The sequence below is a fragment of the Tursiops truncatus genome, chromosome 7, assembly GCF_011762595.2.
Source record: "Tursiops truncatus isolate mTurTru1 chromosome 7, mTurTru1.mat.Y, whole genome shotgun sequence".
Taxonomy (NCBI): domain Eukaryota; kingdom Metazoa; phylum Chordata; class Mammalia; order Artiodactyla; family Delphinidae; genus Tursiops; species Tursiops truncatus.
Window position 1 is genome coordinate 11,283,088 of NC_047040.1, and position 21,877 is coordinate 11,304,964.

Below are 21,877 nucleotides of genomic sequence, written 5' to 3' on the forward strand. Positions count from 1 at the left end.
TTTAATAATAATAAAATGGAAATACTAGTTTGAACCATTTTAGAATGACATTTACAAGACATGCTTTTAGAAATTCAATAATGGAACATTATCTAGAAAGCTGTGGATGAGTCAGTTTAATCCAAAGGTTGTTTTTAAAGTCACCTTTGATGTACTTAAAAAACAAGTCAAGCTTCTACACTGAAGCATGTTGGTAAATGCACATTTTCATATGGAAAGAAAAATATCATCAGCGGTTGACTTTGGGGAAAAGTGGAGAGAAGCTTTCAATTTGTTTTGTGTCTTTCTGTACTATTCGGATTTTCTAACTATGTTCTCATATGTGGAGAAAGGAAGGGAGGGAAGGAGGAGGGTAAGCAGGAACAGAAGTTATACTGGAAGCCAAAGTATGGGACCTTTTTATTGCATTTCTTTATACTTCAAAAAGGTTAAATATATACAGTTGACCCTTGAACAACACAGGTTTGAACTGTGCAGGTCCACTTATAATGCAGATTTCTTCCAAGAGTAAATAAATACTAGAGTACTACACGATCTGCAGTTGGTTGAATCGGTGGGTGCAGAGTCCTGGATACAGAGAAACGGAGCATATGGAGGCCCAACCAAAAGTTACATGTGGATTTCTGACTGCGTGGAAAGCTGGCGCCCGTAACCCCTGAGTTATTCAAGTGTGAACAGTAATCTAAATACAATCAAGTTTTTAGACCTAATTCAGCTTACAGAAAATCCAGGGAAAGAGGACATTATTCAGACAAATTCAAAAGGTGGGACAGTAAACAGTCAATGGTCCCCTGTTTTCAACAAGAAAATGTAGTATAAGAAAAATAAAAGGTTGGATGGGTGGAGGGAACTATTCTAGATTAAGAGAGCAAAGAGACAGACATGATTCAACCAAATAGATTACGTGAACCTTGTTGGGGATAACTGGGGGAACCTGCACAAGGACTGGTTTAGGTAATATTAAGGGCTTACTGTTAGTTTTTTTATGCCTGATGATGGTTTTATGGTTATGTAGGAAAATGTCCTTATTTTTCAGAAATGAATATTTATGTGTTTGGGGGAAAATGCCATTTCAGTTAAAAAATGAAGCAACTGAAAAATGTTACGTTTAGGTGACAGGCATATGGCAATTCATTACACTCTTCAATTTTCCTATGTTCGCATTTTTCGCAATAATTAAAAAAACAATAAATATCTAGGGAAAAAAATCAGTCTTTCGAAATCTGGCTTATATATATGCCACACTTTAAGACAGGATAACGAAACAGCGTATTTACCATATTAAAATGTTATAAAATAGACAAAACTCAAAATCTACAATTTTCTGAATATGATCATTCCTGCTTTTTTTTCAATTATTTATATTCACTGGGCTTAAGATTTTAGAAATAATTTACAATACATATATTATAGCTGTCCCCCTCCCCCCAATCAGTAACATCAAGAACTTATAGGCATTTTTTTCTGAACCCATTTACTGTATAAAGACCTTCTTCCTATACTCCTATAAATACCTATTTATCCTTAAGGTCTAGCTTAAAAATCTACTATTTGAAAAAGCCTTCCCAGAGTGCATGATTTCAACAAACTAAGTTAGCACTTACCCAAACCACGATTATCATACCTGTCACAATGTAACGTAAATATTTTTGTTTATAAATCCATCACTTTAACACAATTTAAGAGAACAGGGACCATGTCCTTCTCATCCATTTATTCATTAGCTCTTTCCTTCTTCAGGTCCTCAGCAAGGCCTCTTCTCTGCCCAGCTCCCACCTCTCACTCCCACCTGTCTAAGCTCTGGCTAAATCCTCTTCATCTTTCAGACTTCAGCACAAGTATCACTTTTTCTGAGGCCTTCCCTAACAGCCTAATGGAAGGCAGGCTTCCCTTTACTCTCTCCTTTAGCGTTCTTTCATTTACAGCAGGGGTCCCCAACCCCCGGGCTGTGGACCGGTAGCGGTCCACGGCCTGTTAGGACCCGGGCCGCACAGAAGGAGGGCAGTGGGCGCGCGAGCGGAGCTTCAGCATCCGCCGCTCCCCGTCGCTCTCATTTCCACCTGAACAATCCCCCACTACCCTGTGGAAAAAACATCTTCCACGAAACCGGTCCCTGGTGCCGAAAAGGTTGGGGACTGCTGACTTAACAGTACTGATCACAATGGCAACAGCATTTTAATGTGTACTTGTTCCTTAAATTTCACTCTCCCCCATAAGACCATAAGCTGCATGGGTACAGGGATATTTTTCTTTTATTCACTCCCGGGAGAGTCAGTACCAAGTACCGTGCCCGATACAAAGTAGGGCCACTACGAATATTTTGTTGAATGAATTAATCCTATCTTTAGTACTCAGCTTTTAGCCAAGACTCAACACTTACTAAATGAATGTCAAACTGCCAAGAGCCACAAAATTAAAACGCAAGTAAAATAAACACGACAGCTCACTGTATTTGACTGAACAAGTCAATGACAGTGCATATAATCTTCATTAGCCTGGAAATGGGTGAGAGATGACCCCAGTTTGCTACAGGGTCATGAACAGAGACGTGAGCCTCTCATGTCAGAGGGCAAAAGAAAGGATGGTTGGCAGTAGCACAATCAGCTGAAATAGCTGGCAAGTTAGTTCTTTGCAATTTTGGTCTTGTGGAAACTGCAGCCTTGATTAAATGCCTAAAGCCGATGGGCCACTTGTGGTGAGGTGGCTCTTGGGGACATGCCATCTCCACCCCGGTACCTAAACTTACAAATGCACGTCTATACACCCCCCCCCCCCCACATACAACATGCACCTAGTCATCTACAAAGCTCATTGTTTTTTATTTCTCACTTCCATTCCCATGTTCAATCTCACGTTGGAATCTTTATACTTTTATTTTTTTACTGCATCCACCATCTGAAACACTCTCTCCCTGTTCTTGGGCATATATCTCAAATTCCTTCTCCTTCATAAAATTATTTTTATAATCCTCTACTTCTTTAATAAGCCTTATTTCCCTCCTCCTCCATTAATCTGTCAATTCCTTAAGAGCAGGGCTTGTGGTGCATCTGCTATAACCGCTTACTACTGAGGTCAGTGCTGTGCACACACGACTCTCTACTTACTGACACGATAATACATTGTAAGTAAAAGAACAAGTTACGGTAGTTACATTTTTCCAAACTTGAGGCCAGAAGAAGTTCAATTTCAGTATCAAATATGATCAAGAAGCTGGATAACAGACATTCATGCAGGAAAAGAAGGAAAGCTCTCTTGCAAATATATTTTCATAAAATTATCCCTCAAAGTGTCAATAACCAGCAAATGCTTCAACAAGTATTCCTAGAAGTGAAAAACGCCCAACCATTAAACAGAGTTCCGAAAGTAGTGGCACAATGTACTTGGCTACACTTGTACTTGCTACTTAGTTGTATGGCACTAGTGAGTATGGTAGGTTGATTACTGTTACTGGCCCTGACTGTATCCTTTTCTTCCACTGTTCCCTGCATCTGGAATCTTTTCTTCATTCTCTGCTTGTTGAAATCATATATTTATTTATTTCAAGGTTCAGCTCAAATATCTAAGAAGTATTTCTTGACCATCCTGACCAGGAGTGAATCTGATCCTCTCAACTCCCAAACCACTTTCTTACAATGATGAAAAATGACTTCTAGGGAAGGGAGGCTGGCATAGCTGGACTTGGTTTTGGAGTTAGAGAGACTCAAGCTCTTTTGTTTTTAGATCTGTGACAAGGTGAAGACATGTTTCTTTGTTGTCCCCTTTTGGTTGCTAAGTTGATTTCTCATTTACCCTTTCACTGAGGGTGTAGTTTTCTGGGGTTTGAGTTTCATGCAGGAGTCTCCTGTTATAGCTAATGCCTGCCTAGGAAGACATGTAATTATATCTCCTACCCCCGTATAGCCATTAAGAGAGAAAGTTCTAGGTCTCCAGTGTTTGGTAAAAGTCAATAGGGAGAAAAATAGCTTTTGTGCTTATCTCCTGGAATTCCTGCTCATGTTCATTTTTGACTTTTATGGAATCAATCCTTTTCATGTCTGCCCAACAAAAGAGGTGTTAACTTTATCCACTATTCTTTTTAATTTAATTTAATTTATTTATTTTTGGCTGCGTTGGGTCTTCGCTGCTGCATGCAGGCTTTCTCTAGTTGCAGCGAGTGGGGGCCCCTCCTCGTTGCGGTGTGCGGGCTTCTCATTGCGGTGGCTTCTCTTGTTGCAGAGCACGGGCTCTAGGCAGGCGGTTATCAGTAATTGTGGCTTGTGGGCTCAGTAGTTGTGGCTCGCGGGCTCTAGAGCGCAGGCTCAGTAGTGGTGGCACACGGGCTTAGTAACTCCACAGCATGTGGGATCTTCCCGGACCAGGTCTTGTACCCATGTCCCCTGCACTGGCAGGTGGATTCTCAACCACTGAGCCACCACGGAAGCCCTTATCCATTGTTTTTTAAATCATTTTTGTAGTTTCAATTATTCACAGAAATTACCTTGAGATATACATATAAAGATAGAATATAATTAATGACATCATTAGGATATTATGAAAGTCAGAAGACTTTCATGGGTAAAAAAAATTGTCACCAAACTCAGGATAAACCCTAGGAATTAAAGAAAAGAATCCTTCCTCCAAGTATTTTTTTTTTTTTGGAAGGACAGGAGAGAAGCAAGAATAGAACAGTTCAATATACCTACATCTAAGGAATTTCCCCTAATTGTCTTTCTCAAAACTCACTGCCTTGGTAGAAAGACACTGAAGATGTATGGAGAATACTGCACCTAAGTAAAATTCTATCCATTTCTGAAACAAAAAAAGGAAAAAAAAAGTTTGGGAACTAAAGGTTCCCAGCACTTGGTTTCATTGATGCATTTAATCTCATCAGATTTAGTATATCAGCTAAATACAATGGAAAAAGCAACACAACTGAAGGTTTTTTTTTTTTTTTTTTTTTTTTTGCGGTACGCGGGCCTCTCACTGTTGCGGCCTCTCCCGTTGCGGAGCACAGGCTCTGGACGCGCAGGCTCAGCGGCCATGGCTCACGGGCCTAGCCGCTCCGCGGCATGTGGGATCTACCCGGACCGGGGCACGAACCCATGTCCCCTGCATCGGCAGGCGGACTCCCAACCACTGTGCCACCAAGGAAGCCCAACTGAAGGTATTTTTAGCTGAACCACTTTATAGACACTACAAATTACAAAAACAGCTGTAACAAAACCAGCGCCTACCACTACCAGGACGAAGATCTGAAAGGAAGCAAGTGGGTTCTTACTACCTGCCAAGTCATTAATTGCTTTCCTTGCTCCAGAGCCGGGAAAACTTAGGTGCATATAAAGAAACATAATATGGAATATAGCTCACAGCACAATATGATGAAATAAAATCTTTTGATACACAAATATAGCTTTGGTTGACAGTTTATTAAATACACTACATTTGTACCTTATTCTGTAGTTTTTTAAATCATTCACACAAGGACTTAGTAAAAATGTACTTTATAGAAAACCATCTGCAAAACTAAAATAAAAATAAAAATGCACATTTTGCCCTCATCTTAAACTGCTGAAAATGTTAGGAATTATTTTATTGAAGGTGATCCTGAAACATGAGGTGACTTGAGTTTATTAAATCTGACACCAGACCATGACTTCAGTAGTGTTAATGTTGAAATGTGGATGCAAAAATGTCTATTAACTAAACTGTTTAATCTAACAGTGTTTGAGAAACAGGACAATATAAAGTATTATTTTTCCTTTACAGACACTTCTCTAAATCCATTTTCTGTACACTTTTTTCTCTCCCATTCATAGAATTAGCTATGCAGACTGATGAGGCAAAAACAAAACAAAACAAAACAACAAACAAACTAGGTCCTATTTACAAAACATGCAAACGGAGAATTTTAAGTAGGTGTTATGGCAGAACTGGTTAAAACTAAATACAGTCGAGTGACAGGACATACCTTTACTTCTGCAAATACAAGTCTTTCCCCCATCCTTTCTGGGAGAAATACATTTTCAGGGTGGGGACTGTAAAACGGCATACAATGCAAAGACAGAAATAAAGAGGTTTGCAAATTCTTTATATTTCCAGCTGTTGAGACAATATTTTTGAGAGTTGAGGTTACCTCTAGCGGCGAAACCAGAGCCAGCTATTAAGCAGCCAGAATGCTACTGTAATTGAATACATGACCATTTCTCTTTTAGCACGTTCTTTGTTCTCCTCTTCCAGAAGTTGTAGACGTCTATTTAGTTTGATTATCTAAGTAAAAAACAACATCAAAAAATGAATAGAAGCTTCAATGCATGATGCAATCAGATTCTTACAAAGTAGTTTAATTTGTAAAAAGAATGATTACAAACATGAAGAGTTTCATTTGGAGCAAAATAAAGAAAGCTATATATAGAAAAAATGTTACCCACGACAGCTTAAATTCACTTAAATTCTCTTCTCTTATGAGCTTCTGTCACTCAGCTTCAGTTTTTCACCTTTAACCTGCTTTAACTGTTTTATGCCTTCTCTGAGTTACTAAAAGGATCCCAATAATTAACCTACTATAGTGGGCCCTGTGACCTGCCACCCTTCAGGACTAAAAGGCTAATTCTCTACCTGTTAGGAGTGTCACTGGTTGACAGCACTGTCCTCGGCTTTGGTCCCTACTGTGAATAGCTCTGGGCTGAACAACTGTCTTGCCCAAGTTCATGCTCCCTTATGAAGGCAGCATGAATCCACCGACTGGTCTGTGATGGGGTTAAAAGGCCCAGGCCGCTTGCTCCAACTGTGAAGGGTCATCTCAGCTTCAGAGCAATTTATGGATGCACTGGTTTGCTTAAAATGTTAGGATTCTTTGTTATTGGCTAGAATTACGTCAATCCATTTTGGTAATACTGCTTTATGCTGATCAAAACATGTAAATAGTAGTTTAATATGTCTTTAATCAAAATGGGAAAGTCAATTATGGTTTAATAAATAGTTTGATAAAATATTTTAATCCATGGGTTCCACTGGACAGAAAATGATAAAATGTTAGGAACTACCACTTTAAATATTATATGAATATAATTTAGGATTATATGGTATTTGGTACATTAAATACCTGTCGTCTTAATGAAGCTGCATCTACAACAGTCATGTCATCTGAGGTTCCTTCAATCGTTGTATCTATATGTGAAATGCCATACCTAGCAGATAAGAAATAAAAATATGATTTAATATTAGAATAGAACTAAAAGTACCTGGCAAGTCAAATCATGTAATATATTGTGTAATGCTCAGAGAACTGTTAAAAAGACTGGTATTTAACAGTACAAATTACTAAAATATTTACCAATCTGAACGGGTACTAACAAAGGAAAGGAAAGAGCTTAGCTTAACAACTACCTAGAATACTAGGAAGGTGTCCTGAAAGTTTGAGAAAGAGAAGAAACCCTGACTAAAGATATAAATAAGGAGACACTTTTCAACTCAGAGGGATGGGCAGTGTTAAAAAGGATACCTGGCTGAAAAGATTTGAGAGCTGCTGTGCTAGCATATAACGAAATACAATTCTCCCGCCATCTGATGTCTGTATGTGGTTCCTCAGAAGTCCCTGCTGAGACTCATGGCAGGGAACACAAAGTAAACAAACTCCAGCTGAAAAAGGAAGACTCTGATCATGTTTTATTTCTCCTACTCTTCTCAGTGCCTCTTCTCTTGCCATTTCCACTCTTCACTTCTTATTTCCAATTACTTATTCTCTACTGTGTCTCCATAGAAGCAATTATAAAATCACCTGAATACATCCTGTCACTACATTCAGATCCAGAATTTAAATACTATAATTAAGAAGCGGTGTATAAAATAATACTGGAAAGCCACTAAGACAAACCTTAGAGAAACATTAAAAAGTATTTCTTGTTCAAATGCAGTTACTTCTAAAGGCGCACCGATTTTTAAATGAATGACAATAAACTTCTGAGATACAAATGCACACAAATGCTATTATTCCTCTTTGCCCAGATTTCCACTTTTAAAATATATTTTAATTAAGATACAATTCACATACCATATAATTCACCTCGTATATTTATATCCTTACTATTTGAATCCTGTATGGTTATTTCAGTAAAATGGCACATTAACTTTTCCAAATGAGTGGATCATAAATAAACTGAATTTAAAAGTTACTCCTATGTAATCTACAGAGTTGGCACATAGAGCGTAATATTGATATTTTTAATATTTCAAGCAAGTCCCTATTACAAAAAGCATATTACCACACAAACGTGTATGAAGAGAATTATATTTTTCCTCCAGACACGTTAAAGACAAGTCTATTCAGAAAATCCTTTTGTTACAAATGCCACTGAAAATAATTCAAAAATACTTTAATAAATAACATAAAACAATTTTTAATTGTATAATCCTGCAGTGTCATCATTCTGAACGCTGATTTTAATTACACAGGTTGCAGTTTCAATGATAGATGGTATGTACTGACTTTAGATAATCTAGAACAATCTCTAAATGTTCTTTTTAGGGCTAAATTAACTTACTTTCTCCTAATCTGCCCCTTCCTTCATGGGAACACAGCAAATATACTGGAATACCGAGAGTAACGGCATCAGATAGAGAAGTTAGCTACTAAGTTGGTAGGTGCTAAGAACTATGGCTTTACAAACATCTGAGTTAATTATTCCTTTGAACATTAAGCAGAATTCTTAAACAATTAGTGGAAAACATAAGGGTTGAAGATTCCTCTTCTCTACACTTTATCCTCAAAATAAAACTCTTCTATTTGTGAGGTCATACATGAGATAAATAATTGGGAAAAAAACAACAAACAGTAGAAGCAATTGCTTCAAAGGTAAAGGGACCCAGACTGAAGAGAGAGAATGAAGTATAACTGAAAGGGACTCCCCACAATTTAGATCCTGAACTAACTAAGGTTTTAAATATCTGTAAAGGAAATCTTCATTTGCTAAGAAAGCTAAGGATATGACAAAAGACTTTACTTGTATAATTTGACTTAAAACTAAAACCTGTATTGATCAGAGCTAAAAACTCTGTAAGAAATCTAAGTCAGATCACTGCCTGAAAATACTTTCACAGAAAAATAAAAGGATCACAAACTTACGAGAAATACACAAGGAAAAACTTAAAACGGACTGAGTTAATATTGTAAAAAGAAACAAGTCAGCGGAGTGGAAAGGGACCCCTAAGGACACACTTTTCAATTTTCTAACCTAAATTCAGTATTAATGAGAAAACAGTATTTCCCTCTTTTCTTGCCTAAAAATGAACGTGCCAGCTTGCTTCCTCTCATCATAGAAATAATGCTGCCAGTTTTTTTTGTCTGTTTTTTTCTTTTGCGGTACGTGGGCCTCTCACTGTTGTGGCCTCTCCCATTGCGGAGCACAGGCTCCGGACGCACAGGCTCAGCGGCCAAGGCTCACGGGCCCAGCCGCTCCGCGGCATGTGGGATCTTCCCGGACCGGGGCACGAACCCATGTCCCCTGCATCGGCAGGCGGACACTCAACCACTGCGCCACCAGGGAAGCCCCTGCTGACAGTTTTAAATCTACTGCTACAGATAATCAATTTCTGCTTAAAATAAATAAAACTGGCTCTGAAAAAATTACAGAAATGCTATCTGTAAATACTAACCAATTTTTTTTTTTTTTTTTAACCCAAGAAGTTGGGAAATGAGATTTTGGCACCTGAGAACCTCAAAGTATTCGTATGTGCCATTCTATCTGTCCTTGTGCATGACAGGAAGAAATAACTACTCAGGCTAAGCATATCTGAAAGTGTGAAAGGGACAAAAATAAGAGAGAAAAGCTTAATCAACGGATGACAAAAATTCTTAAAACTAAATTCTCTTTCTAAACATTTAACTTCTCAGGTTACCAATGCTGATTTAAGATGATGCTTTACAGACACATTTATCTACACACTGGAAGTGACATTACAGACAATTAACAACTAAAAAGGAAATGCTGGACAGAACCTCAGGCAACAATTAAAATGATGCACATAAAACAAGGTTTAAGATTATTTTTTTCTGTGTTTTAGTATGACCGCCAATAAGCTATTAAAACCATGTTTAAATACCCTGTCTCTGATGTTCCCATGATAATGTATCATAACTATTTTTCTTTATACTCTTTTGGCCAAATGTCATGAATGATTAGACTCACTGTTCTCAGAGAAAAACAGGATGTACTCAGAGAAAAGCTGTAGAGATTCAAGCTATAATATAAAGGCGTGGCTGCTACATGCATTACGTCCTGCAAACTACACGTTCAGTCAACTCTCTACCCTGGTAATTACAAAGTCTCAAAGTTTACCTGGCGTTGTCATGATGAGGGTTAGAGGTGGCGGCAGCAGACCCACCACGCAACACAGGTCTAAGGCGGGTTTTTGCGGGAGAAGGCACAAGACAGAATCAGGAACCAGAGAGTAACAAGATAAAAGCAAAAATAAGACAAAAATAAGACAAATAAATGTCAAATATGTTTGTATGTTTCAATATAATATATTTCAAACACTTCAAGTATCTTTGTCTCACTGTCCTCCACTTTATGATTTTCATAAGTTTAGTATCTTACAATGTGTTAAAAAACAAAGGGAACCTACGTTTTTCATAACAAAATAGCACCAGCATATACTTTTTTTGGTGCTTATATTTTGATTTATGAAATTCAAGACAGAGGACAACTCTGTTCAAAATGTACACTTTCTCTCTTCTAGTTGGAAAAAAAAATCACCAGCAACTTTAGAAGCATGTCAAGAACTGGTTAGTAGCACCTGCATCATCATGGTTGCTCATCTGATATCAAAGCTCTATCTCAAAAATTTCAAGAAACTCCCATTTCTCACAATTCCTTGCCTCCCACCTCATTAATTTTGCTTAGTGCCTGATACCTTAATATAGTTGTGTCTCATTCAAACCCTCAGCTCTCAAGAGCAAAACTGTAAGCCTCAGCTCTGGAGCTAAGGAGATCAGGGACATGCTCTGAGGGGCATACTGCAGCACATTACAGGAAGTGCAATCAAATATGTGAGTCTGACCTTGAGACAACCAGAAGCGACATACAGGACTGCTGAAAATGAAGATTAAGGTGCACTGGATTTTCACCGAGTACATACTTTGATTCTAGAGGACAATTAGTTCTCTACCTAGGTAAGCAGTAACCTTTCCAATAAATTTTGTTTTATTTTTTAAATCAGAAAACAAAAGCTCTATGTGGTCACTGGTCAATTCCCCAAAAAGTAATCAGCAATATTTATAACCAGAGAAAGGAGACTGGGGTATAGAACCCATATAAGGATTTGAAGAATTATTACATTCTATTTTGAATGTCTCCTACTCTACAGACAGATCAGGTTTTGTCTGAATTTAAGTATCAAGACAATTCTTACAGTAAACACTTAGTACCAAATGCACTATTTTTTTTCTGCAAGTTGGCACAGCTGTAGAATTTTGGTTACAATACAAATCACTATTTTATGTCAGGTCAGTTTATACAAGAAAATTTTAATGTTTAGCTTGTATGTTTCCTAAAGGCACTACTGGTGCTTAAAGAAAATTTCCAGAGCCTACAGGATAAGAGACTTTTGGGTCAGATGTTAGACTTCTATTTTGTTGGCTAAAGAACAGTGAAAAATTACATATGCTTGAGACAGGTTTTCAACTCATCCCATCCTACTAATTAATTTATTCTGTGACATTAGGAAAACTTACTTAACTACAATCCTACACTACATTAACATAGGAAAGGTTAAAAATGAAGCCACCGCTTTGTCACCTAAAGCTTTTTCTAAAAAAATCATACATTGCTCAAAAGGAGCTGCCATATTCAACATATTCCACCACAGAGATTCCCCTTTTATGATGCAGAGCCAGAAAATAACACAGTTACCTTTCACAACGTATTTCATTTTGTCTTCTCACACTGGCAATTGACACATATAATATAAAGGTAAATTAGAGAGGTATTTGGCAAAGTTAGAAACTTCAAGTACCACTTTCTACTCTAACTATGACTTAATACATTAAAAAATCTTTTTAAGTTTGAAAATATGTTTTGTAATTAAAGTGGCAAAAGGGAATGAGACTCAAGGCTCTACAAGTTCCCGCATTAACTTGTATACTGACATTTTTGAGTAAATAAATGGTCTGACTTAGTAGAATATGTTTCTTTGCTAAAAAAAAAGGAAAACTTCTACAGTAAGTAAACAGTTTGGATGTATCAGGAATTATATGAATATTTTAAAAATTAAAAATTTAAATTTAAAAATGATAAATAACAAACACTGTTTCAACTGCAACTTTGCATTTCTAGGTCTTCCAAATAATATATTTATATGGATACCTGCAAAAAATATAAATTATTTACATACTGGTTTCTTATTCTGTTCATTCAAAGCTAGTATAATCTGTTAAAGAAATAATCAACCCCCCCCTTTTTTGGGTCATGCCACGCAGCATGCGGGATCTTAGTTCCCTGACCAGGGATCGAATCCTCGCCCCCTGCAGTGGAAGCGTGGAGTCTTAACCACTGGACCGCCAGGGAAGTCCCTCAAGCTCCTTCTAAAAGTAAAACTTAAGCATGCTGAACATGACTCATCTGTCAATACTTAAATCATGTTCTTTCATAGGGACTAACGTTAATACGTTAAAACGTTAATATTTTGCATTGGCGAGTGAGATACAGAGCTCTAGCAGGTGTCAGAAGACATGAGCATCTCATAACCAGCAAGGACTAAACAGCATTTTAAATGCAAAGAACACACCTGGTGCTTGTCCCAGGTGTTTTGGTGAATTTTTGACACCTCAGTTTTCCAAATGCACAGCACTTGGAATGTAAATAAACCTTTGTAAATAAACCTTTCTAATGTATACCTAGGATTTAACTTTGTTTTCAGATGAACTTGGTTTTAGATCATGTAAGTGCTCAAGATGAGAAAACAAAAATACATAAACCTTTCAACAGTGTCCCTCAAAGTATAAACTAAAAATAGTTCTCATGCCAAACAACTGTGAAAATGCATTATTTTATGATAATAAAACAGGCAGACAGGTTTTTTTCTTTCATTCTGCCACATAGTTCTAACTTAATTTAACTATACCTAATGTGATGGCTTAAGACCAAAGATAAGATATTGCATTAGCATAACAGCCAGGAATAAAAAGCAGAAAGGAAAAAATATGATGTACAGAGCAAGGGACATAAAAGCACTTAAAACTTTATAAGCAGTATTATTTTATAGTCATGCAAATAGAACATTATCCAAATTTCACATTCCTATTTCTTGTATCTGGTAAGTCATGCTAGACAGTTCTCGTAGTAGAAATAAAAATTGATTTGGCACTTACAACTCTGATTAAATCCTGCTGAACATCTGATCATAAGAGATTTCAGTGCAACGGGGAAAAAAAAACTTTCAAAATTGAAAGCATCCAATAACACTAATGAGAATCTAATCCTCCAGGCTCCAAGGTGTGTATCCAGGAGCAAAGAATTATTAATACAACTACTTTATGAATTTTAAAAATCTCATTTAAGTGAATAAGAAAAGATACTTCCTTCCCAAAAAAGGGAATTTTTGTTATCAATTTATTACAATTAAAAAAAAATCACTTAAAGCTCAAAATAGTTTTTTTATAAATAAAAGAATACAAAGTAAATTTTATAATTAGTAAGATTTTTGTACTTGTGAGCTTGAGGCAAAATTTTTCCATTAAGGAGTAAAAAAATCCAACTATGTTTCCATATACTGCACTGAACTGTCTATATGTAGGGGGATGGGACAAATAATTTTAACATACTGGGGCTTTGTCATCTAGCTTTTAATCTATATAGGATTTATAAACATCTTTCTCATTCAGATATTTTCACTATAATAGCATTTGATATGATGTAATTTGACCTAATAATCCAGTCTCTTCTAAGGACCTATTTTAATTAAAAAGTTAAAGAGGATACCTGGTGAAGAATAAATCTATGTTAAGGAGGGAGGAGAAAACAGGGCTTTGGAAATATTAGTCAGGTGCCAGGTACTTTATATTCAATATCTTTTTAAGGATCTCCCATGACACTAAATAAAGAATTTGAGTCCATTATCCCTATATCTTAAATAAAAGCAGGAGGGGGGGAAGATTCCTCATAAGAATCCAGAAAACTAGGTTAATATTAGTATTACCCTTCTTTTTTAAAAATAGATGAAGAAAATGAGGCCCAGAGAAGCTAAGCAATTCGCCCAAGGCCATCATATAGCTATAGCTGTTCAGTGGGGTGGATCAAGATTAAATCTGACCCCCTCCCTTGATCCATATTTTTTTCTTCTGAACCATGATGCTTCTTACAGGCTCCAAATATCCTAAGATAGTCCTTGAAGCTTCAAAGAGATAAGAGGGACTCTATACCTTTGGGGAGGGATATATATATATATATATATATATATATATATATATATATATATATATACACACACACACACACACACACACACACACACCCCACATGCATACACACCTATACATGAATACATATGTCCATAGATGTATATATAATTTTCCCCCTGCCATGAGTTTTCTCTTTTATGCTCTTTCTGGTACAGCTTTAAGTCCTTGGACCCACACGTATGGGAGCCCTGGGAAGGGTCAGAAACACTAGTTGAGCAGCAGGAGATGAAACACCTGGGGCTTATGTGAGGGTCAAAAGCACTTAATAAAAAGTTTGTTCAGAGCAAGTCATAAGACATATCAGTTCCTAAAGTAACAAAAAAGGTTTACTGAAGGGCCAGCTGAATTTATTGGGAATTCTTCAAAATGCAAAATTAACAGTCTAAAAAAATGATCATGAAAATTCAAACACTGACTCACAGAGTTACTACATAAAATGTTTAGAGTTGAAGTGAAACTGACTGTACCTTCCTCATACTATGCCAAAAAAGCTCCCAAATTCCATCTTTTTAAAACACCATCTAGTAATGAAGCAAGGAGAAAAAAGTATTTGAAATAATGGCAAAAAATTTATTTGAATGAACAAAGTCTAAGTATACACTACTAATGATTTTACTTGGAGATGTTCGAAAGTTAGATACACTATCCATACTGAAAAAAAATCAGCATTAAAAAGACAACAGCACCTGGGATTTTCAGTACAGGTGTGGAAATCCCTAGTTAAGAGGAAAGAAAAAAATCGTCCTGGCAGCTACACTGATATCATCTTCTCAGATTTGCTTCCTAATCCAACCACATTAGTAACATAAATGAGTGAATCAAAAGACTTACTGAAGAAAATGAGTACAGTTCAGTCCAACATCACACACTCAATCCAAAAGTACCCCTCAGCATATCCAAAAATGGAATCAGGTACTTAAAAACAGGTCAACAAAGTCTTGGGAAAAAACCCATTATACTTCCTGTGTATAATTAGTTATTAACTGAATTCCCTCCCTGACTGAAGAGAAGCTAACAGAACCTTGTGAAATGTGAATTTTGGACAATAATTTCAAATTAAAAGAAAGCAAAGCAAGCTGTTTTAAACCGCTGCATCTGAGAAAGAGACAAAGGCGCGAACATAAAAGGAAGACACCACAGTCCACTCATGAGGAGCCAAAAGACAGGCGGTAAAGTTGGCGCGAATCACAGGGCCGATCACCTGCGGCTTTCATCCAGCACATCCAGGATCTGCTGGCAAGCCCTACGAGTGGAAGACTGGATAAGCGACAAAATGCCACGAGCGGAGGAAGGATTAGCTCCATCTTCAGGTAGCATACGGGGAGGACAAACCCGAACCTGTTGTGGCGATGGTGTCACACTGTTTACACAAGCACAGCAAATGAAGAGAAAAACACTCAAGTCAGATTTGTATAAAACTTCAGCTCAGCAGTTTCCCCAAAATTTTAAGAATTATTAAAATTCTTAATTTTATAATTATTTAATTTAATAATTATTAAAATTATTAAAATTTTAAGAATTTCCCCAAAATTTCCCCAAAATTTTAAGAATTATCGTTTTCTTGCCCATTTTTCCCACCCTTCATTTTCCCCCAAAAGAGTCAAGCCAAAGAAGTTAATAAACATATTAAATTGCTTTAAAAAACAGGCTACCATGCAGTATCTGTAACTGTGGCTTTAAACATCAAATTGAGCAAACTGAATATGAAAGAACAACTTTAAGAGGGAAGAGAACTACGGCAAGGAGTATATTTAACCCCCAGCTTCGGAGAAGCGGCATTCTTTGCTTTGTGTGTATATTCCAATTCAGTAAACCAAGCCTCTAACAAACAACACTGCACTGCAACTTATGGATGGGCAGAACAGTCAGATAGAGAATTCTATATAGGCGTCAAGGTTTACACACATGAATCCAACGTGATTCCATGAAAATGCCATTTCAAATACTTCACAAAGACAATGAAGCAATCTGAGTTTATGAGGAGTAAATTTAAAGATGAATTAAAGTTTCAGAAAGCTAACAAAAGCATTTTGATTACTTAATTACATTAAAGCATATGTTCCCTAGCTAAATGACTGAAACATAAAACTACTCCCAATTCTGTGAATACAGTGAAAAGGTAAGGATGGATGTTAAACAGCTATTTCTGGGTTGCTCAGTGACAGGGATCTTAACCATTCTTTCACACGTGAGTTGCGATTCACAATTTCTTTGGCTCCCCTGACAGCACCTCCTAAAAGCTGAGAGCATTTGAATGAAGCAATTTTACAATTCTAACCTGAACTCTTTACTTTCAGAGGCCTGTCTAATGTTAGAGCATGATCAGCCATATGAGGTATCTAACTGATATATGGACTTGGCATCTGGTTTGTTGTAAGAGGTTTTGTTACAAGAGGACTATGGGAAGTGGGCTCAATATTTTTTCTCAGTGTCAGGGCAAGAACGCCTTAGACTAAACCTCATCCTTTTGTATTCTGCACAAAAGGGTGAAAGTGGAGCAGACAGTGAACAACTGAAAAGATAAAAGATTTTATTTTGATTTGTGTAAATCTTTTCTAACTTAACATGTATTTGTTTGGGAACCACAAAATAAGTGCAATAATGTTTGAAGGGGTAACTGTCGTCTAATATTATTCCCAGAGTCCCAGAAAATTAAAAACAAAATCTTCTCCACGATTTTGTGAATAACTTTCAATGTCTTGATGATCCAAAGTGAGAAGTACAATAAACATGAAAACCATGTTTTCCAAAGACTACTTAAAAAACAAAGATGTAAGCCAAATCTTGGCATACTGAGAAATTAATCTGTCAGGGTTGATTCACCATAGGAATTAGGCCTAATCGTGTCAAGATAAATGCAATTTTTCAGACGCAGGCTCATGGATGGTTACCTTAAACATCTGTCCACAGACTAGGAATCTTCTGTAATATATATAACGTATCAACAACAGTATATATATATATAGCTTATCAACTGACCCACGGTACTTGGCAAAACCCACCCTGCGTGTCCAAGAAGAGTAAAAGAATCAGTATATCTGGGACTCAAAGTCTAGGTACTAGCCTTGCACTCATAATTCTCTTTAGGCAGCATGGAGAAAACCTGAAGCTCTTGCTCTTTGTGAGAAACCAGACTGAATTCATGTTAGAAAAGTGTCACCAGAGGCAGGAATGGAGTGGCCAGTTCTGCGTCAACATAAACAGGCAATCCATCTTACACTCTTCTTGATAGCAGTGACAACATACCTGGATAAATTTATACTTAAGCAAGTTTTAAAACACTAATCAGTACAATATCTATTGATATAATTAAAGCATTTGTCTTCGTATTTTGGGGCTAAATTGAACACTTCACATATCACTTTGTACTAGTAAATAAATAACCTACATACATATTAAAGTCTATAATGATCAATATTTAGAATTATAATCTTACAGCAAAAACGCCGACAAACAATCCAAATCCATGAAAAAAGTTTGATGCATTTTTGCCCATTAAAATTTAAAAGGAAAGAAGGCTTCCTTTTTTTTTTGCGGTATGCGGGCCTCTCCCTGTTGTGGCCTCTCCCGTTGCGGAGCACAGGCTCCGGACGCGCAGGCTCAGCGGCCACGGCTCACGGGCCCAGCCGCTCCGCGGCATGTGGGATCTTCCCGGACCGGGGCATGAACCCGTGTCCCCTGCATCGGCAGGCGGACTCTCAACCACTGCGCCACCGGGGAAGCCCAGAAGGCTTCCTTTGATAGAACTCATTTTGTCAGAAATAAGCAGTAGGAATTGTTTATTTAAGTTCTAAAAGTACAAGTTTTTCCTGTCCCTGCACAGGAAATCAGGTAATCTAGAATAAATTATTTTCAGATTAATTGCAAGGAATTCTTAACATGGAATGCACAGAAGACTGAGTTTTAAAAACAGTCTATAAGATCACTTTCAATTCTAAGATTCTATGATCACATAAAACTGGAATATGGTATTAAATGGAAAAAAATCCTACCTGGTCTGTAATTGTAACTTAATAAGAAAACATGTTTATGAAGAAAGATAAAAGTTAAATTAAGTCTTCATCAATACTAGTAAAGATATTTCATCAAAGACTAATATCAAAAACATATTTGGACTTCAGGTTGTTTCTGAAAAGAAATTCGTTTCAAAGATTAGTAAGAAATCTGACTTTTCATTAATGTACATGGCAATCTTTCATAAACAGCAAAAACAGGGTAGGAAGCATTTTATACAACACTTTAGGCAGTGTACATATAGATTAAATGCCCTTGATTGTTAATATTTATTTCTATCTACAGATGAACTGAATGATTAAATCATAAGATGACCACAGTTCACCCGAATTAGAAGAAACAGTCTAGCAATTCTTTCTTCTTCAAGCTTTAAGCAGTCTTGCAAGTCTCTTTACAAATAAAAAAATTTAAACTCAGCCATAAAAAGGAACTAAACTGGGTCATTTGTAGAGATGTGGATGGATCTAGAGACTGTCATACAAAGTGAAGTAAGTCAGAAAGAGAAAAACAAATATAGCATATTAACGCATATATGTGGAACCTAGAAAAATGGTACAGATGAACCGGTTTGCAGGGCAGAAATTGAGACACAGACGTAGAGAACAAACGTATGGACACCACGCGGGGAAAGCGGCAGGGGTGGTGGTGGTGGTGTGATGAATTGGGAGATTGGGATTGACATGTATACACTGATGTGTATAAAATGGATGACTAATAAGAACCTGCAGTATAAAATAATAAATAAAATAAAATTCAAAAATTCAAAAAAAAATTTAAGATCGAAAAAGAATAAGCCCCATTTTAGCAACTGGTCTGACGCTAGCTGGGATGTCCAGCACTGGCATCAACTGTGACAGGAAACAGTTCAGAGTTGAGTTTCATCTCTGTCCACGCATCCACCCAACCAAAGTGGACTGACTTTCTGGCTTTTTTGTTTGTTTGTTTTGACGCATGAACTACTGTGAAAAAGTAAACATATTGCGAAGGCACTGAGATTATTTAAGCAGAAGGTATAATATTAGTAATTTAATAAAAATGCATGTTGATGATAAATTGATCCTAGTAATGTTATAAAACAGCAAAATCTGTTTTATCTCTTTCTTTCATAAAAGATAAGGACATTTTCGGGCTTCCCTGGTGGCACAGTGGTTGAGAGTCCGCCTGCCGGTGCAGGGGACGCGGGTTCGTGACCCGGTCCAGGAAGATCCCACATGCCGCGGAGTGGCTGGGCCCGTGAGCCATGGCCGCTGAGCCTGCACATCCGGAGCCGCCTGTGCTCCTCAATGGGAGAGGCCCATGTATCGCAAAAAATAAAAAAAAAAAAAAAAAAGGTAAGGACATTTTGAAGAAAGCACTTACATTTACCATGCTATTTCATTAGTAATAGTTCTCTCTCATGCTTACAGGAAATCTTACTACACAACTGCTGAGTAAACAACACTAGCCAATGTCAGAACTCAAACTTAAAAGATTTACTTGGCATAATTATGTCATTATTACAAGGTAAGTCCAAAGTCAAACACCTCTTTCTGCGTGGGTTGTCATAGGAACAGTGTTTCTCAAACTGTGAGGATTATCTCTTTGGTGAGGGTCCAGCCTCTTCCAAAAATACAGTAAAGGTAAAACAGTAAAATGGGGGAGAAAAAATTCTCACTGAAACACAAATTCTGTACCATTATGGTACAAATTCTGTACCATAAAATTTCTTTTGAAATTTTAAATAGAGAGAAAGCTTTAATTTGTTGCCACTAAGGTAACTGACTAGTTCTTAGAAGCATAACAAGAGAATGAGAACAGGAGAAAAATCATTGGTTGCCAGAGTGGCTTCTGATACTTGAGAACTACATTAGCTGATGAATCTTATACTGCACGCCAAAGTGCCCCCTCCCCTTAGGAGGCCAGTCATTCCCACACCTAGTTCTAGCACATGTACAGAAAGAGTGGGTTTAATGATCTCAAAATATTCTTCCAAAGCATAATTTTAATCTATGGAATTTAAAAAAAAAAACTTAATGACAAACTACACTCAGACTCTTTGTCCTTCTGGGTGAAAATGAACAAGAAAAGATAGTATGCTAAAATTTTCAAAAAGATTGGGATCACTGAACCTCGTTCAACTGAATCTATAGAGGACTAATGTGCCAACCAGAGCAAAATGAAGGAAATGTAAAAGGATGCTTGGTGTAAATTATTCCCTTTTACTTTCACCCTTATACCCAAAATCATACATAACTTCCTTGGTCTAGTTATTTCTTTTCTTGACAAAGTGTATGATGACAGCTTGAGAAATCCTGAAACAGAGGTACTAAAAAGCCAAACAGTAAAAGAATTAGGGCATTACATGCCAATTACCTGGTGAAATATTAGTATAACAAAAAGCCTGCAAAATTAGAACAACTCCTATTTGTGAAAAGCAGAGCAGATAAAATCTTACGTGTACTCCGGTGCAGAAATCGGTGCCTGGAACCTTGAAATTTTATTTCTTGGAGCAGAATCTGATCTGTGCCACCTTAAATAATAATTATGCTTCTTTTTATATATTCAGCTTTTATAACACAAACAGAAAGCTAAATACGATTCTACTGGTTAATCGTTTCTGTGTCAATAGCTGACAATAATCAATCCTATTGTCTCTTGCAGGTAAATAAGAAAACAAAGGCCAGTGTTTCTGCTCTTATACCCATATAGACTTCTATTCTTAAGGCCAAGGAATAAATAAAGTGGAGGCAGGCAATGGTTTGTGCACAATGACACATAAGTAATCTCACATTACAAAGAAAAGACTACAGAAGGTAAAGACAGGAAGAGTCTAATAATTACTTTGGTAGAGGTAAAATACAGCCATGTTATATTAATAGTTTCTTCCTTACCACATTGCCAACATTAAATACATGATGTGCTCATTATATTAAAATTCTAAAGTTCACTCAATGTAGATTCTTAAAGATGAATACAATTATAAATGATAAAATTAATAATGGTAGGAGAAGAAAGGGCAAGGTTACATTATTAACAAAAAGATGGTTAAGTATGTTACCAGGTAACGGTAACATAAATAACTACTAAAACAAAAAGTATGGTTGAGTAATGTAAGCATTTCATTGCAAAAATTGTATAGTTAAATATTCATGTTATTTTTACTACCAAAAATTAAAACATGAGATTCTGTTTTATTTAAAAATGCCATTAAGGCAACTTAAAGAAACAAAGAATTCAAATATTAGTTAACTTTGTTAACCTTTTCTGTTATGAGGACTTAGATTATAGGTAACTGCAAAAATATCTATGAACTAATCATTTACTATAAATCATACTTCACTGGGCTGGTTTTTATATATAATAGAGCTGTTTCCTTTCTCTTCAACTTAACTCAGCTATCAATAATATATACTTTGTGGGGAAAAAACCCAAAAATGATGCTATAGTAAA

The 21,877-nt window shown here is 36.7% G+C and overlaps 1 protein-coding gene across 14 annotated transcripts in view; it reads right to left on the reverse strand.

Annotated features, from left to right (window-relative positions):
• Positions 1–5,386: 5,386 nt before the first annotated feature.
• The window catches only part of MFF (mitochondrial fission factor), a 34,800-nt gene continuing 18,309 nt past the window's right edge, over positions 5,387–21,877 (reverse strand). For 5 of the 14 annotated variants that reach the window (XM_019923545.2, XM_019923540.2, XM_033859631.2 and 2 more), the window contains 6 exons: positions 20,883–20,957; positions 15,636–15,794; positions 11,889–11,921; positions 10,314–10,373; positions 7,082–7,166; positions 5,387–6,246 (listed from right to left, as the gene is read on the reverse strand). In XM_019923545.2, coding sequence (XP_019779104.1) covers positions 6,115–6,246; positions 7,082–7,166; positions 10,314–10,373; positions 11,889–11,921; positions 15,636–15,794; positions 20,883–20,957 — 544 coding nt within the window. In that variant the 3' untranslated portion in view covers positions 5,387–6,114. The remainder of the gene's footprint in view (positions 6,247–7,081; positions 7,167–10,313; positions 10,374–11,888; positions 11,922–15,635; positions 15,795–20,882; positions 20,958–21,877) is intronic. The other 9 variants (XM_019923544.2, XM_019923548.2, XM_019923542.3 and 6 more) reach the window with 9 other exon arrangements.